Source organism: Salvelinus namaycush, chromosome 16, assembly GCF_016432855.1.
Source record: "Salvelinus namaycush isolate Seneca chromosome 16, SaNama_1.0, whole genome shotgun sequence".
Classification (NCBI taxonomy): domain Eukaryota; kingdom Metazoa; phylum Chordata; class Actinopteri; order Salmoniformes; family Salmonidae; genus Salvelinus; species Salvelinus namaycush.
In genome coordinates this window covers 31687208-31705037 of record NC_052322.1, presented here as the reverse complement: position 1 = coordinate 31705037, position 17830 = coordinate 31687208, and the positions used below count along the sequence as shown (strand labels likewise).

Here is a 17830-nt window from a genome sequence, read left to right as displayed (position 1 = left end):
GTGTGTATCTCTTCACAGTTCCCGCTGTTCCATAAAGTGTATTTTTATCTGTTTTTAAATCTGATTCTAGTGCTTGCATCAGTTACCTGATGTGGAACAGAGTTCCATGTAGTCATGGCTCTATGTAGTACTGTGCACCTCCCATAGTCTGTTCTTGACTTGGGGATTGTGATGAGACCTCTGGTGACATGTCTTGTGGGGTATGCATGTGTGTCCGAGCTGTGTGCTAGTAGTTTAAACAGACACCTCGGTGCATTCAGCACGTCAACACTTCTTACAACCCAGTATGTCATTAAAGCTCAAGTGGATGAGGAGATAGGTAATATTGCACATAGCCTCAGCCACAGACACTAGTGTCTGACGACAACTAGCTCCCTTAGCTACCATCCTTTCCAGAGCCCGCCTGTGTGCCTGTGTGTGTTCTCTTCAAGACTGTACTTTTCTACTTCCTACAACCAATTGATTTGGGCTCCATAGGTCAATATGACCCTCTCTGGTAAGAACACGAACACTCGGGCTCTATAGGTCAATATGACCCTCTCTGGAAAGTACATTAACAACTGAGATGTTAGTGGAGTATAATGAGTGTTTTTCTGTGGACTGTCTTCATGATTAAGTATTTCTTTCTTGAGTATATTTTCAAACACAGTACGACTAGGATATAGAGCCAAGCTAATGAAATGTTCTCCAAATTTAGCATACTTTTGTGGAATTGAGTTAATATTTATCTCATACAAGTATTACATGGAATCAGTGGCCTGTATTCACAAATGCCAAGGGAAGCCACTCTTCCATCAAAAATTGACAAAAAAAAAAAAATATATATATATATAATATATATTTAGTCTATCTGTGTTCCATAATTTTCCTTAAATTCGCAAGAGGCTGAATGTATCTCACCAGAGAAAGCATCCGAGTGAGCGAAACAGCGCCCTTCTGTCTCTGTATGTGTAACCCATCTATCTGATACTGTCTGGTCGAAATAAGTATGACATTGTTGCCACCCATTGTCACACTCTGATCTGTTTCACCTGTTTTGTGCTTGTCTCCCATTTTTCGCCATTATCGCCTGTGTATTTATACCTGCGTTTTCAGTTTGTCTGTTGCCAGCTTGTCTTGTCCTGTCAAGTCGTGCCAGCGTCTTTCTCCGTGGTATTTTCCTCTTTCTGGTTTTTGTTCTAGTCTCCCCGGTTACAACATGTTTTTCCTGTCCTTACCCTGAGCCTGCCTGCCGTTTACGTCTGCCAACTATTACCAGGATTATGAACCCCTGCCTGTCCTCGACCTGCCTTTGGCCTGCACGTGCATATTCAATAAATCTCTGAGACTTGAACCATTTACCTCACGTGTCTGCATCTGGGTCTCATCCTGAGTCATGAAACCCATAGCATTGAATTTAAGGGAAGCCAGCGAGCATCTGGCCTCCCTTGATAAAAAAAAACATCAAATAATATCCAATCAGCATTGAGGTAAACTGAGTGAGCTCAACTGTGAATGGTCCTGGTGCACCAAAAAAAAGTGTCAAGGGAAGCCAGTTTGGATTTGGCTTCACACCAATCACATCAGATCAAAGCAAAACGTCATTGCCAGAAACACTTGAATTGTTGCATCTCATTGTGTCATTGTCCTCCTGTGTCTAGCTAGCTAAAATTGGCCCTTTCTTAAATTAGCCATAGATGGAGATAGGGATTTGGACTTGGTTTTAATTATCTGATTCGGATCCAACCATACATTGTAGCCCTGGCCTGAGAGGATGGAAGTTCAATATGTAGCTAGATGTATCATGTAGTAGGCTAATGTTAACTAGCTGGCTCATCGTTGCCCATGAAAGGAAGTTCGGCTAGCAAGCAAGCATTTTAGCCAGGTAGCCTAGGACAAACAACAAAAATGAAAAGCGTGTACTATATGACAGTCATAGACCGTTTCGTCAACATGAAAGAGAGGAGGATGGCATTGGCGTTTCTCTACAAGTAGGTTGAGTCAACATGTAATTTCTACTTGCACGTATAGATAGAGGGGACACATACTTTCGAACACACTCACACACACAGAAATCAGAACCATGGACAGCCACATCATATTCAGCTTACATTGATTGGACAAAATTGTTTTTGGTATATTTTAGTTGATGATGTTGAAATGTTGAAGTTGAAATGGTGCTGGAATTGTGGAGGCAGCTCCTGTTTTCTTTGTAACTTGCAGTTGTTCTAAATCAATAGTTGTTTAGTAGTCCAAAAATATCAGAAACATTAACTTGCTTGACCATGCTGTAGGTCATGGAACTGTTAATTACATGCAATATGCTTTGTGGACTTCACCGGACAGAGGTTGCTCTCCGGTTTTGTGATGAAACAAAGGTCTGGTTGAATTTATTCTGCCACTGTGTCTTCTTATTGCCTCGGCCTTAGGCCTATATATCACGGTGGCAAGGCATATGAGCTAACAGGTTATAGAGCAAACAATGCAATTATCACAACACACAGGTTGTTATATGACAAGAAAAACGCTGCTTCATTTGATCAATATGATCCTAGACTACCTACCTCTATGAATCCATAATGGGTCAAAATGTAGCAGCATGGTTTGTTCCAGATAACCATAGGCTACCTGGCTGGGTTAATCTATACTGCCTCATCCTGTCAACCTTGACATTTAACTGCTGAGCACAACTCCTTTTAACTGCACCCCTCTGTTTTCTCTCTCTTTAACAATCGTCCTCCGCCCTCTGTCTCTCTGCCTCACCGTGTCCTTATTTCAGATGAGCATGTCTGTGTGTCAGAGAGCAGGTGAAATGATTCAAATAGATCAGGTTTCCTGCAGATTCTCACTGTGGGTGGGGTATTGATGGAGGGCATGTGTGTGTGTGTGTGTGCGTGTGTGTGTGTTTGTCTGTGTCTGTGTGTGTGTGTGTGTGTGTGTGTGTGTGTGTGTGTGTCTGTGTGTCTGTGTGTCTGTGTGTCTGTGTGTGTGTGTGTGTGTGTGTGTGTGTGTGTGTGTGTGTGTGTGTGTGTGTGTGAGGAACTTGGTCTGGCTCCGGTGGGGGATATTCTGTCTGCTTGTGCATTGATGTCCAGTGACAGGCCAATCGATGTGGAGGAGCTGCCGTCTGGCCTGCTGCTGTTTCATTGACCTGCCCTGGTAACAGTACTGCTGGAGGTCCATCTCAGCGCCCGCTATCTGACTCTTCTCCTCATCTGGGTGGGGAGTCTGTTCTCTCAAACTGATCTTCTGTTTTCTCTCAAAGCTGTTTGTTCATACTTTTGCCAGTCTTCAATTTACTAGTGTGTTATCTGGACAGCAGTAACTATATGTCAATGATTGCAATTGAGTGGCGAGGAGGTTATTATGGTAACACAATCTTAAGCGGCAGCGTATAAATCAAGCATTGAGCAGCACATTAGAGGGCTCTATTCAATCTGTATCGCTGAAGCATTACAGATTGTGGGAACGTTGCCTTTAAAACTTCTTTGGGATAGGGGGGCGCTATTTTCACTTTGTAAAAAATCGTTCCCAAATTAAACTGCCTCGTACTCAATTCTTGCTCGTACAATATGCATATTATTATTACTATTGGATAGAAAACACTCTCAAGTTTCTAAAACCGTTTGAATTATATCTGTGAGTAAAACAGAACTCATTTTGCAGCAAACTTCCTGTCAGGAAGTGAAAAATCTGAAATCGAGGCTCTGTTCCAGGGCCTTCCTATTCATTTGCTTGCAATCTATGGATATACATGCACTTCATACGCCTTCCACTAGATGTCAAGAGGCAGTGAGAGGTGGAATGGGGTGTCTAGCTAGATCTGAGGTCGAATAAGAGCTCTTGGAATGACGTGACCACTATTTCCTTTGTTCAGCAAGGCGCGGGAAGGAACCCTGGATTGCCTTCTGAAAAGCTTTCGTTATAGACGGCTAATATCTCCGGCTTTGATTTTATTTGATACATGTGATAATATCATCGTAAAGTATGTTTTTTCAATATAGTTTTATCAGATTATTGAAAGTCTATCGGGAGTTTTGGCGTTTTCCGTTCTCTGCGTTTGGTGAAGATGGACAGCTTCGCGCCACTTGGCTAGCTTTGGTTGCTAAATCGACAGGAGAAAAGGACATTCTAAAACCAAACAACGATTATTCTGGACAAAGGACCCCTTGTACAAGATTCTGATGGAAGCTCAGCAAAAGTAGGAACCATTTATGATGTTATTTCATATTTCTGTGGAAAATGTTTAGTACTATTTTCCGCCCTCATTGCAGGCGCTGTCTCGCTATAACGTAAGCTGTATGTCGTACTAAAGTTATTTTTAGAATTCTAACACGGCGATTGCATTAAGAACTAGTGTATCTTTCATTTGCTGTACAATATGTATTTTTTAGTAAAGTTTATGATGAGTTCTTTGATTAGATTAGGTGAGTGTCAGAAATATATCCGGATAATTTTATGCAGTTTGGCTACGTATTCACATTGTAAAACCACGATTTGTACCGCTAAATATGCACATTTTCGAACAAAACATATATGTATTGTGTAATATGATGTTATAGGACTGTCATCTGATGAAGTTTGTCAAGGTTAGTGAATACATTTATATCTTTTGCTGTTTTTTTCGCTATCGCTACCTTTGCGGTGAATGAATGCGGTTGTGTGGTTGGCTATTGTAGTAAGCTAATATAATACTATATTGTGTTTTCGCTGTAAAACACTTAAAAAATCTGAAATATTGGCTGGATTCACAAGATGTTTGTCTTTCATTTGCTGTACACCATGTATTTTTCATAAATGTTTTATGATGAGTATTTAGGTATTTCATGTTGGTCTCTGTAATTGTTCTAGCTGCTTTGGTGATATTTGTGATTGTAGCTGCAATGTAAAACTATGATTTATACCTGAAATATGCACATTTTTCGAACAAAATATAGATTTATTGTATAACATGTTATAAGACTGTCATCTGATGAAGTTGTTTCTTGGTTAGTGACTAATTCTATCTCTATTTGGGGGTTTTGTGCAAGCTACCTGTGCTGTGAAAGAAATGTCTGTGCTTTTTTGTATTTGGTGGTGAGCTAACATAAATATACGTGGTGTTTTCGCTGTAAAACATTTAAAGAATCGGACATGTTGGCTGGATTCACAAGATGTTTATCTTTCATTTGCTGTATTGGACTTGTTAATGTGTGAAAGTTAAATATTTCTAAAAAATATTTTTGGGATTTTCAGTGGAATGTGGGGGGCTAGCGGAACCCGGGGGCTAGACAGGTTAAATGTCAATCACGCTGTAACTCTGAACTTTCGCAATACAAATAGACCCCTAGGAAAATACAATCTGCACCCATCTTGCCATGTATTAGCATATTGGCTTTATTCCTATTTTCATAGCATCAGCTGCAGCTGGTACAGACTTCATCCCCACACCTTGTAAAAGCTCAGGGAGAGAGAAGACAAATGCACAGAGTTAATTGATTTGTTCATTGTTCACAGTCATTTTTTATGAAATAAATCATAACGTTTAACATTAAGTTTAACTTTGAAGTCAGACTGTCTTCAGTGCATCACCAATAAAGTTGTATTGTACCATAGAAGTGAAAGCAGAGTAATTCCCCAGTAGAAATTCACTGTTGTACCCTGGGTGTGTATGTGCATGCTTGTGTGTGTGCGCATGTGTTTGAGTGAGTGTTTTTTCCCCCAGTGAGCCTCGGAATCAGTCCTCTGCCTGAAAACATGAGGATTGATAGCATTTTGATCAAGGTCGTTGGAAATCCAGGCCACACACACACACACACACACACACACACACACACACACACACACACACACACACACACACACACACACACACACACACACACACACACACACACACACACACACACACACACACACACACACACAGACACACACACACACACACAGACAAGACGCCCCCTAGTCTGGGTCTTGGCTGATGGGTTCTTGTAATCCAGTTATCATGCAGTTTGCACGCTCACTCTATCAAGGTGAGTGTTACTCTATACGAGGCTAGGGGCCTCCCATCAAATTGCATTCTGCTTTTCCGGGGCCATAATCAAATGCAGTTACCAAATCACATAACTACCCTCAGGTTCAATCTGTGCTCCCCTGATGCTAAAGGCTGGGAGACGGAGACACATCTCAGTGAGTTGATAAACTGGCTCAAAAATAGGTGAGTTAATTGGAATAGTAAACAGCAGAAATGGTCATAAAAAATTAGAATATGTTTTACCAATATGGAGGAGAATAAAGCTTGAGCACACGTTATGCTTACAGGCTAGTGTTTGCTGTACGTTATGGCTTTGTTTTTGTTCGCTTATAGATGATCATTTGTGTCTCTAAAAATAAACCATTGCTGGAGTTAATTTGAAACAGAACTAAACTGGGGTCAAACACATTGAAAGTATTTGAAAATAGTAACATAATCTGTGTCTTTGTTCATAATCATCATCCTCATCATCATCAACAACTTGACATGTAAAACAGGAAGAGAATGTGGAGACAGGAAGCAGTGTTTGTATAAGGAGGGGAAACTTTATTTATAACACGGGGGCTCTGACATGGTGCTGTCAGCTCAATTTCTATATTACAAGGTTTATCTGCAAGGCTGCATATGTACTGTTACTGTATTTGGAAACCAAGATTGCAGTGGCACTAGAAACACACGCTTAAAACGACGGACTCTTTCCCTTTTTTCCCCCTTTTTTTCATACAAAATGGTACAAACAACATTACAAAATACTTGTGCTGTTGACAGTTTACAAAAAAAAGTATTTTAACTTGATAACTGTGCAATTCTTTTTTTTAAGCATTTTTATTTATTTTTTATTTTTTATTTTTTATTTACTTAAGTGTATGTGAGTATGTTACACGCCAGAAGTCCTTCTGGACCGCAACCTCGGTCATGCGGGCTGCTACATGTTTTAAATGATCTTTATGATAACCGTCATAGAATTCTTCTTCAGTCCATTATAAAAAGACACATGCAAAAAAGCTCCAATTGTACAGTTATATTTTGCCTATCTTGATCCGTTTAGCTTTAAGCAATTACTACATTATGTACACTCAGACGTGAGCAACATCAGGACCACTCCAATACGACACTGATTGCATCTCAAATCACACCCTATTCCCCATATAGTGCATTACTTTCAACCACAGTAGTGCACTACATGGGGAATAGGGTGCCATTTGAGAGACTCAAAAACTGTTATGTTTCGGTGCAGGCCTGGTGATAGCGAAGGCTATGTCTAATACTGTAACCTCACTCCTGTTGGAGTCTCCTGCAGTTGAATAGTGTGCAGTACACTCCATGGGTTGGTGAGTGCTGTCAGGATCAGTGATCTTCAGTGAGGGTTCAAAGGGTAACACCACTCTGACAGAAGATGACCACTCCCCTCTAGGGGCAGACAGACAGACAGGGACAGACAGAGTGACTGTTTGTGTGCAGGCCTCATGGTAAAGGGGGTAACTAGTACATACAGATACTACATAGCAGGTCTGAAATACATCTGCACTAGCTAAACATACTGCGTTCCTCCCACTATATCATTCACCCCAAGCTTTGACTCAAGGAATTTATTTGCACACCTTAAGCCTCCCGCGTACTCTATCTTCAATATGTCAAACTGAAGCGTGGATGCGCAAATCCATACATCCTGATCCCAGTTCCCCTGTGTGACATTGTCACATCAATCGCATCCATTTAACCTAACCACCTTTGCATATTTACATGTCCAACTTTTAATCCTCCAATTCAATCCTTCATTTCTCCAAAACCTTCATTTAACCCATCCCTGGCTTCCCTCTCATCCTCTCATAGTGTTGGAATGGCACGGCTTGGCTTCATTTGTCTCCCAAATAACTCCTAGCCGTGATAATGAGACACTATGACAGGCATTAGGCCATTCACTTGATGATGCTATGTAGTGCTTATGACAGCAGCATTATGCAAAGTGGGACCATGAAGTGCCTGGATCTATCTCCTCTTGGTTTGCCTCCCCCATGGTAGGTGTATATCTGAATACTGTCTCTACTGTCTTTGATGGGGCTAGAGCAAAGTAAGTAGGCCTCATCTATATGGATGACATGTAGGATGATGCCCAGAGAAGGTGAGTGTAAATATGTACAGTAGGATGTCTTGTAATGTAATAATGAAGTCAATCTTGAACAGCGACACATAAACAAGTATGGCTGTGACCGTACAAGTCTCTTTGAATCTTCAGTGAACGCAAATGGCTTTTATGGTAATTTGAAGCTTGCAAGCAGGCTCGTTAGGCTACTCGTCAAACAACAAAGACAACAAAATACAGGGTGAAGAATATAAAGAGAGCGAAAGTGAAAAACAACAACATTTATAAAAAAAAGTATATGTACAACATTTCTATGTAAAAAGAGATAATCATAAATCACGAACAGCAACAGCTGTGTAATGTGTGTATGTGCTTACGTGTGCGTGCACATAAGCGAGCATGTGTGTGCATTGAGCTGAGCTACGTTCTAGTGGAGAAAGAAGCACTAATCCTACTTTGTGATGGCGAGAGGTGAGGTGGAAAGCCTAATCACTGCTTCCTGTTTCTGCTTCTGTCACCCAGAGGCATTGTGGGCACACAGCAGGATCAGAGGGTCAAAGGTCATTCTCACCACAGGTGGTTTAGGGTCTACCTACACTCTGAGGGCTCACTGTTATTCAGTTATAATAACACCCCCCAATAACCTATATGACCTTGTCCCCTTTCAGAGACTTCTATTTTCTTCCAGTGCCCTTCCTCCCCTCTGTGTAAGGCATACTGTACATATATTTTTTTCTCCAAAGGGAGATGTGAGGGAGAGATACTGGGTGCAGTGTAAAGGGAAATAACCTGATAGTGAAGGGGGAACTGGGAGGAAGAGCATGGGAGGCTGAGTCATCCTCTCCTCACATCTTATCTAGGAGTTTAGAGCTCTCTCTCTTCGTCAAGGAGATTACCTGGAGGAATCCATCATCCTCTTAATTATGAGGAGAACTGGAGGATGGATTAAATACATAACCTCTCCCAATCCCTATGAAATCTAATATTAGAGAGAGATCGAGAGGAGGGAGAGAAAAAGAGAGAATGTACGTATGTAGAAAGCACATTCCTCTCAAGTGTAAATCTCAACTGGAATGACATTGAATGACATTGGGGGAAATGTACTGTATACTGTACATAGGATGATGCATGGGTAGTGGTGTTTTCATAAAATACAATAAAATGGCCGTTCCTCAATACCAACATCTTATGACAGATTTAGCACTACTAAATACGGCTTTGGAAAGGTGCAGTTATTTTCTTTCTCTCTTTCCAAAAAGTTTATACGAGAGATTTTCCCCAACTTGTTTTTCGAAACCTCTTGCACCAAAATGTCATATGAATGAAAATGTCTGAGGGAGACATACGGTGGTGCTTGCTAAGTCCCTGACAGAATCTCAGTTCTCCCTCTCTGTGTTGTTGCTGCGACAGGGACCAGCATCAGAGATTGTATATTAAAAGTGTGTCAGGACAGAACAGTGAATCAGCACAAAAGCCGAAGCTTGAAACTTTGTGTCTCACACTTTGTCTTCTCTGCCAGCAGTGCAAGAGGACATGGAGCACAAACGGTTTGACGTTTACTAATACTTCAAAAATATTTACTTTCACAACCTTTTTCTTTTTACAATTTCTATAGTTTATCTCAACACATAGTTATCTTGTGGTCTGGTTGGTCTATGTTAGTAACATTTGGAAACAGGGGACAGAACCATACAACACACCTTCATCCTTCGTCCTACTATGGATTATTTTCTTTCACATTTCACACTTCATCCCTCTGTCCCGAGCTACCCAGCCTCATTAAGTTAAAAGTGCAAAGTAATGTGAACTCAAAAAAGCAAAGTTACAAAGCCATCCAAACTCAACTGCTTTTAGAGCCGCAATGACTAATGGTTTGAATACAGTAAATACATGTTGTCTAAAGACAGTCCCAATCCTGTATCTGTGTGAAATTCCTATTGTGACACTGACGATGGCTTTTTATCAGAACCTCAGACTTGAAGGAAATAAAAGAATTGTCCTTCGACTAAGGAGAGATACAGTACCAGTCAAAAGTTTGGACACACCTACTCATTCAAGGGTTTTCTTTATTTGTACTATTTTCTACATTGATTGGTCAACTATTAAATAACACATATTGAATCATGCAGTAACCAAAAAAAGTGTTAAACAAATCAAAATACACTACCGTTCAAAAGTCTGGGATCACTTAGAAATGTCCTTGTTTATGAAAGAAAAGCAATTTTTTTGTCCATTAAAATAACATCAAATTGATCAGAAATACAGTGTAGACATTGTTAATGTTGTAAATGACTATTGTAGATGGAAATGGCAGAGTTTTTATGGAATATCTACATAGGCGTACAGATGCCCATTATCAGCAACCATCACTCCTGTGTTCCAATGGCACGTTGTGTTAGCTAATCCAAGTTTATCATTTTAAAAGGCTAATTGATCATTAGAAAACCCTTTTGCAATTATGTTAGCACAGCTGAAAAAACTGTTGTTCTGATTAAAGAAGCAATAAAACTGTCCCTTTTTAGACTAGTTGAGTATCTGGAGCATCAGCATTTGTGGGTTCGATTACATGCTCAAAATGGCCAGAAACGAAGAACTTTCTTCTGAAACTTGTCAGTCTATTCTTGTTCTGAGAAATGAAGGCTATTGCATGCGAGAAATTGCCAAGAAACTGAAGATCTCGTGCAACGTTGTGTACTACTCCCTTCACAGAACAGCGCAAACTGGCTCTAACCAGAATAGAAAGAGGTGTGGGAGGCCCCGGTGCACAACTGAGCAAGAGGACAAGTACATTAGAGTGTTTGGTTTGAGAAACAGATGCCTCACAAGTCCTCAACTGGCAGCTTCATTAAACAGTACACGCAAAACACCAGTCTCAATGTCAACAGCGAAGAGGAAACTCTGGGATGCTGGCATTCTAGGCAGAGTTGCAAAGAAAAAGCCATAGCTCAGACTGGCCAATAAAAATAAAATATTTAGATGGGCAAAAGAACACAGACACTGGACATAGGAACTCTGCCTAGAAGGCCAGCAGAGTCACCTCTTCACTGTTGACATTGAGACTGGTGTTTTGCAGGTACTATTTAATGAAGCTGCCATTAATCTCTTTCTCAAACTAGACACTAATGTACTTGTCCTCTTGCTCAGTTGTGCACCGGGGCCTCCCACTCCTCTTTCTATTTTGGTTAGAGCCAGTTTGCGCTGTTCTGTGAAGGGAGTAGTACACAGCGTTGCACGAGATCTTCAGTTTCTTGGCAATTTCTCGCATGCAATAGCCTTCATTTCTCAGAACAAGAATAGACTGACGAGTTTCAGAAGAAAGTTCTTTGTTTCTGGCCATTTTGAGTTTGTAATCGAACCCACAAATGCTGATGCTCCAGATGCTCAACTAGTCTAATCAGAACAACAGTTTTCAGCTGTGCTAACATAATTGCAAAAGTATTTTCTGATGATCAATTAGCCTTTTAAAACTATACACATTGATTAGCTAACACAACGTGCCATTGGAAGACAACGGTGATGGTTGCTGATAATGGGCCTCTGTACGCCTATGTAGATATTCCATAAAAAATCTGCCGTTTCCAGCTACAATAGTCATTTACAACATTAACAATGTCTACACTGTATTTCTGATCAATTTGATGTTATTATTAAAAACAATGACCCCAAACCTTTGAACAGTTTACATTTGAGATTCTTCAAAGTAGCCACCCTTTGCCTTGATGACAGCTTTGCACACTCTTGGCATTCTCTCAACCAACTTCACCTGGAATGCTTTTCCAACAGTCTTGAAGGAGTTCCCACATATGCTGAGCACTGATTAGCTGCTTTTCCTTTACTCTGCGGTCCAACTCATCCCAAACCATCTCAATTGGGTTGAGTTGGTTGATTGTGGAGGCGGGTGATTGTGGAAGCCAGGTCATCTGATGCAGCACTCCATCTGTCACGCCTGCTCCCTCTTCCCCTCTCTGGTGCCTACCCTCTCTGGCGCTCCCGCTTCCCCTCTCTGGCGCTCGAAACCTGTCATCAAGGCAAAGGGTGGCTACTTTAAAGAATCTCAAATATAAAATATATTTTGATTTGTTTGGCACTTTTTTGGTTACTACATGATTCCATATGTGTTTTCATATTGTTTATGTCTTCACTATTATTCTACAATGTAGAAAATAGCAAAAGAAAAACCCTTGAATGAGTAGGTGGGTCCAAAATTTTGACTGGTAATGTGTCTTTGTACAGCGCACTCCCTCTCCTGATACCCCCTCACCCCCAAAGGCAAATCCCCTCTGCAACTTCTCCTGTGTCTGTCCATGTTGCATGACAGGGTGATGGACATGACACACAGGAAGTCGAACATGAAGGTCAGATTTGAGGGGTTATAAGGGGGCGGTGCCCCACGTTAGCCCAGAAAATGGGAACCAATCCTGAGTTAGCGAGAGTCAGACAAAATACGCACCAGTGAAGGCACTTCTTAAACAACAGTGCTTCTGTTCTATGGAATTCAAGTTCAGAGAGATTAAACCAGGGCCTTCCACGCAGAAGAAAAAATTGACATTCTGTGTTTCTCTTTCTTTTCTTCCCCGTCACACAATATGCAGCTTGGACTATCTGCAAAGGGACGGCTGAGGGCTGATGCGGAAATGGGGAGCCAATGGCCTCCCAACACCAGAAAATAGCTTGCTTTTAAGGACAGTAAAGACAGCAAGAGATAATAAAAATAAAAAAAAATTAAAAAAAACACACAACAAAAGTAATCAACCCCATAATCTACCAAAAAACCTGGAGAGCATAAGTTTCAGTCTTAGACAGTCTTGGAGCAGGAGAGGGCTCAGTACAGTACAGTAGGACCCAAAGCTGCCTTGCTGCACAGTCCACTATGGCGGTTGCTTAATTGATTGGTCAGTTGCTAGGTCAGTTCAGTTGGTTGGTGTGTGTGTGGGGTGTGTATTAAAGTTGGAGATCTGAGGACCCTCCCAAGGTTGTAGAGACATAGAGAGCATGGCAGACCAGCTGAGTAGGGTGGACTGGGGAAGTTGATCTTTGACTGGGCCCCCTGTGGCCCTAGTCGTCTTCCCCTCCCCCATACATATCGGCCAGCTTCTTAAAGCGGGGGCCCCAGTCGTTGAGGTAGTCGTAGTCCTGGTCCCCTGTGCTGGAGGAGTTGAGGGAGCTGACGGATCCGGCCGTGGAGCCACTGCCCTCGTAGTCAAACACCAGGAGGGAGTCATATGGAGGGGCCGTGGGGTCGTTGTCTGCCGCCCGCAAACCCTGGAGGGAGATAGAGAGAGGAGAGAGTTAATAGTAAACAGGCTGACCTGTAGGGAGGGAGGGGGGTTAAAGTGGAACTGACAGCATTTTAGCAATATTCAAATCTGTTCATATACACCCCTAGGAAGAATATGACACTTTTTAAAAAACCTTTTCTGACAAGCGAGCACTTAGATATGGTCATTTTCACGTTTTCATAAATTATTAGAATGTTTGGGAAGTACATATACTAAGACATTTGTGAAAATTCTATAGCAATATAGAGTGGGAGAGCGGCCGTACGTTTGGACAATTAATAGATACTGCAGTCAATAAAACAGGAAAAAAAACCTGTCTCGTCCAACACAGGAGTCTACCAGTGCGCTATAGCCAATCAGAGCTACAGAAGGCCTTTATGTAAACAAGTCATTTGCCACATGGGCCAGCCATCATTCACTTTGAAATGGACTGTGTGTTTACAGACAGTTGCAACAGTGCGACATTAGATCATTAGAACGCATTTGCCAAAAGCCACAAAATACACCTGAATGGATTTCTGCAAATATGTAAATCCCACGGAGACCTCTTACATTTTGGGAACTTTACAGTGCTATTGATCAAACTACCATGAAAGGGTAGGCTTTCTCTCCCTCAGTTATGCACATGAACAACAACAAGGTCAACAACTAATGCTAGCCAGAGCAAGATGAGCTAAAATATAACGAAGGAACATTAGATAAACCCTCTCAAACTTTTACAGCTAGTTGGCCATCAAAATTGCACTGATAAACGATGGGGAATTGTAGCCTACTCGTCCTTCTGTAGCTTGCCTGCCAATGCATGCTTGTCCCAACCAAGCACCCAAGCTAGCTTGCTAGCTAGCTACTTCCAGACACAAACAAGAGAACACCTCACTCTGACCATTTTACTCTCCGTAGCAGAGCGTGTTAGGCTGTTTACATGTTAATAGAGCACAGGCTGAGGAAGCATCACAGTAAAGGCCAACAGGATTAGCAAGGTTAGTGTATAGTACTATATAGAGACAGAGGAGGGTAGGCTTTCAGCAAGATAACATACACAGGCTAAGGAAACACCATAGAGGAGATGGGAAATGTTGGCATACAGGCAATATATTGGGAGTGACAGAGTGATGTCATTGGCAGGGATGTAGAATCCCCAAGGAGGAGGATACAGTGGGCAGCCGAGCCACCATGTGTTTGTGTTTTGCCAGACTACTGGAGCGAGATTACTGTGTGTGTGTGTGTGTGTGTGTGTGTGTGTGTGTGTGTGTGTGTGTGTGTGTGTGTGTGTGTGTGTGTGTGTGTATGTGTTTGTAGGCAGAATGGATCAAAGCTGAACAGCTGCCAATACTTCTCAAGTGTGAACATGTTGTCACGGCGCCTGTCAGTCAAAGCCTTCTTGCACGAGTGTGTTTAAATTGGGGTTACGTACACACGCATGTGTGCGTACATGTATGTGTGTGTGTGTGTGTGTTTGAGTGTGTGATAACAGCTGCCAGGTAATCTCCATCTCCACTGTTGCCAGAGCTCAGAGGATTGAAGCCTGTAAACAAACAGCACACAGAAAATGCCTACATGTATGCAATATTATCCTCAGATCTCACACATTTACCTGAAACAGAAGGTGTATCAAATGTACCTTAGAAATAAGGAGGTACATAGTATATGCACCTTCTCATATTTACAGATGTCTTCATTTTTTATTTCAATGTCTCATGTTGAGTGTTTGTAGTTGTGTATTGTAGGTTAGTCATTGTGCCTTGTATGTGGAATTGTGTCTGTGTTTGTGTCAGATCCCAAGTAGAAAAGTGCTGACGGACTAAACCGTATCTTGATAAAGAAATAAACAAAACAATACTATGACCCCTGGTTGCCCCCCTCACCTCGTTGATGAAGTCCCCGATATCCCCAGGGTGGGGGACCGCAGGTCGGATGGGATACTGGGACTCAGGGATGATGGGGCGCTCGTCCACCCTCCGTACCCCCAGGGGCTTACTGATGATGTGCTCCAGAGAGTCAGGCTGCTGCAGCTGGCTTAGGTCATAGTCCTGCACAGAGACACGCAGAGACAGATGATACAGTCAACCTCAAGACATAACTAACTTGCACTCAGTGTTTGTGGGTGTATGTGCAATATATATGCGTATTCAGATCACTCAACTTTTTACACATTTTGCTACGTTACTGTAATGTATTAAATGTAACAAAATCCTCAGTAATCTACACACAATACCCCGTAATGACAAAGCGAAAACAAGATTTGAGAAATAAAATAAATAAAATACAGCTTATTTATATAAGTATTCAGACCCTTTGCTGTGGGACTCAAAATTGAGCTCAGGTGCCTCCTGTTGCCATTGATCATCCTTGAGATGTTTCTACAACTTGATTGGAGTCCACCATTGGTAAATTCAATTGATTGAACATGATTTGGAAAGGCACACACCTGTCTATATAAAGGTCCCACAGTTTACAGTGCATGTTAGAGCAAAAACCAAGTCATGAGGTCAAAGAAATTGTCCGTAGAGCTCCGAAACAGGATTGTGTCGAGGCTCAGATCTAGGGGAAGGGTACCAAGACATTTCTGAAGCAGTTTGGCCGCCAGGCAATTGGGGGAGAAGGGCCTTGGTCAGGGAAGTGACCAAAAACCCGATGGTCACTCTGACAGAGCTCTAGAGTTCCTCTGTGAAGATGGGAGAATCTTTCAGAAGGACAACCATCTCTGCAGCACTCCACCAATCAGGCCTTTATGGTAGAGTGGCCAGACAGAAGCCACTACTTGGTAAAAAGGCACATGACAGCCTGCTTGGAGTTTGCCAAAAGGAACCTAAAGGACTCAGACCATGAGAAACAATATTTTCTGGTTTGATGAAACCAAGGTTCAACACTTTGGCCTGAATGCCTAGCGTCATGTCTGGAGGAAACCTGGCACCACCGCTAACGTGAAGCATGGTGGTGGCAGCATTATACTGTGGGGGTGTTTTCAACGGCAGCGACTGGGAGACCAGTCAGGATTGAGGTAAAGATGAACGGAGCAAAGTACAGAGAGATCCTTGATGAAAGCCTGCTCCAGAGTGCTCAGAACCTCAGACTGGGGAGAAGGTTCACCTTCCAACAGTACAACAACCCTAAGCACACAGCCAAGACAATGCTGGACTGGCTTCGGGACAAGTCTCGGAATGTCCTTGAGTGGCCCAGCCAGAGCCTGGACTTGAACCCGATCTAACATCTCGGGAGAGACCTGAAAATAGCTGTGCAGCAACACTCCCCATCCAACCTGACAGAGCTTAAGAGGATCTGCAGAGAAGAATGGGAGAAACTCGCCAAATAAAGGTGTGCCAAGCTTGTAGTGTCATACCCAAGAAGACTTGAGGCTATAATTTCTGCCAAAGGTGCTTCAACAAAGTACTGAGTAAAGGGTCTGAATACTTACAATACGTAAATGTTCATTTTATTTTTTTCATACATTTAATTTGCTAAAATTCATAAAAACCTGCTTTGCTTTGTCATTATGAGGTATTGTGTGTAGATTGATGACAAAAAAACAAACAATTTAAGCAATTTTAGAATGAGGCTGTAACTTAATAAAATGTGGATAAAGTGAAGGGGTCTGAATACTTTCCTAACGCACTGTATACTGTAAACATACATGTATATGTGTACAAGTCTGTATCTGTGTGTGTGTCTCTCAGTGAGTGTCTCTCTGTATGTGTTAGTCTCTCAGTGTGTGTGTGTGTGTCTCTGAGTGTGTGTGTGTGTGTGTGTGTGTGCGTGTGTACCTGGTCCTCCTCTCCCCCTCCTTCCTCGTCGTATTTCAGAATGTTATCTCTGACATCGTCCTCTGGGTCGATCAGCAGCTGTTTGGTCTGCCTCTCCTTCTCTCTACGCTTCATCCACACCACAAATACTAGCACCATACCTGGAACACAACACACACACACACACACACACACACACACACACACACACACACACACACACACACACACACACACACACACACACACACACACACACACACACACACACACACACACACACAACACCTCTAACAACACAATAATACTGCAAAACACACAATGAACACACATTGAAGAATACCCTTCAACTGCAAAACACTCAACCAATAAAACTTTATTAACACACTTCTACTACAAAACACTTGACCCACATTATTGACCTACGGCAAAATACACAACCAGCACATCTTTAACAACACACTTATAGGCCGACTGCAAAACACACAACCACACAAAAAGCTCTACACATTTGTAGAGCATAGGACTGTATCACTATACACAAGAGCGAAACCCACGATGTAAATATAATCCATCAGCACACAGCCACAAAACAAACCACCAGCAGCACCTCAGCAAGACAACTCCACATTAAAACCCCTGTCTGACAGAACCCAATAATAAAACCCATGGGGTCACCAACTCAGAGAGAACACATGCTGGTGGCCAGCTAAGCATCCATCTAAAATACAACCTG

At 42.0% G+C, this 17830-nt stretch overlaps 1 protein-coding gene across 1 annotated transcript in view; it reads right to left on the bottom strand.

The window, feature by feature from the left end:
* Nucleotides 1-13130: 13130 nt before the first annotated feature.
* Nucleotides 13131-17830, bottom strand: part of LOC120061310 (cadherin-4-like) — a 540424-nt gene continuing 535724 nt past the window's right edge. Inside the window, exons 15-17 of the mRNA XM_039011027.1 lie at nt 17116-17255; nt 15220-15384; nt 13131-13337 (exon numbers count right to left, since the gene is read on the bottom strand). Coding sequence (XP_038866955.1) covers nt 13131-13337; nt 15220-15384; nt 17116-17255 — 512 coding nt within the window. The remainder of the gene's footprint in view (nt 13338-15219; nt 15385-17115; nt 17256-17830) is intronic.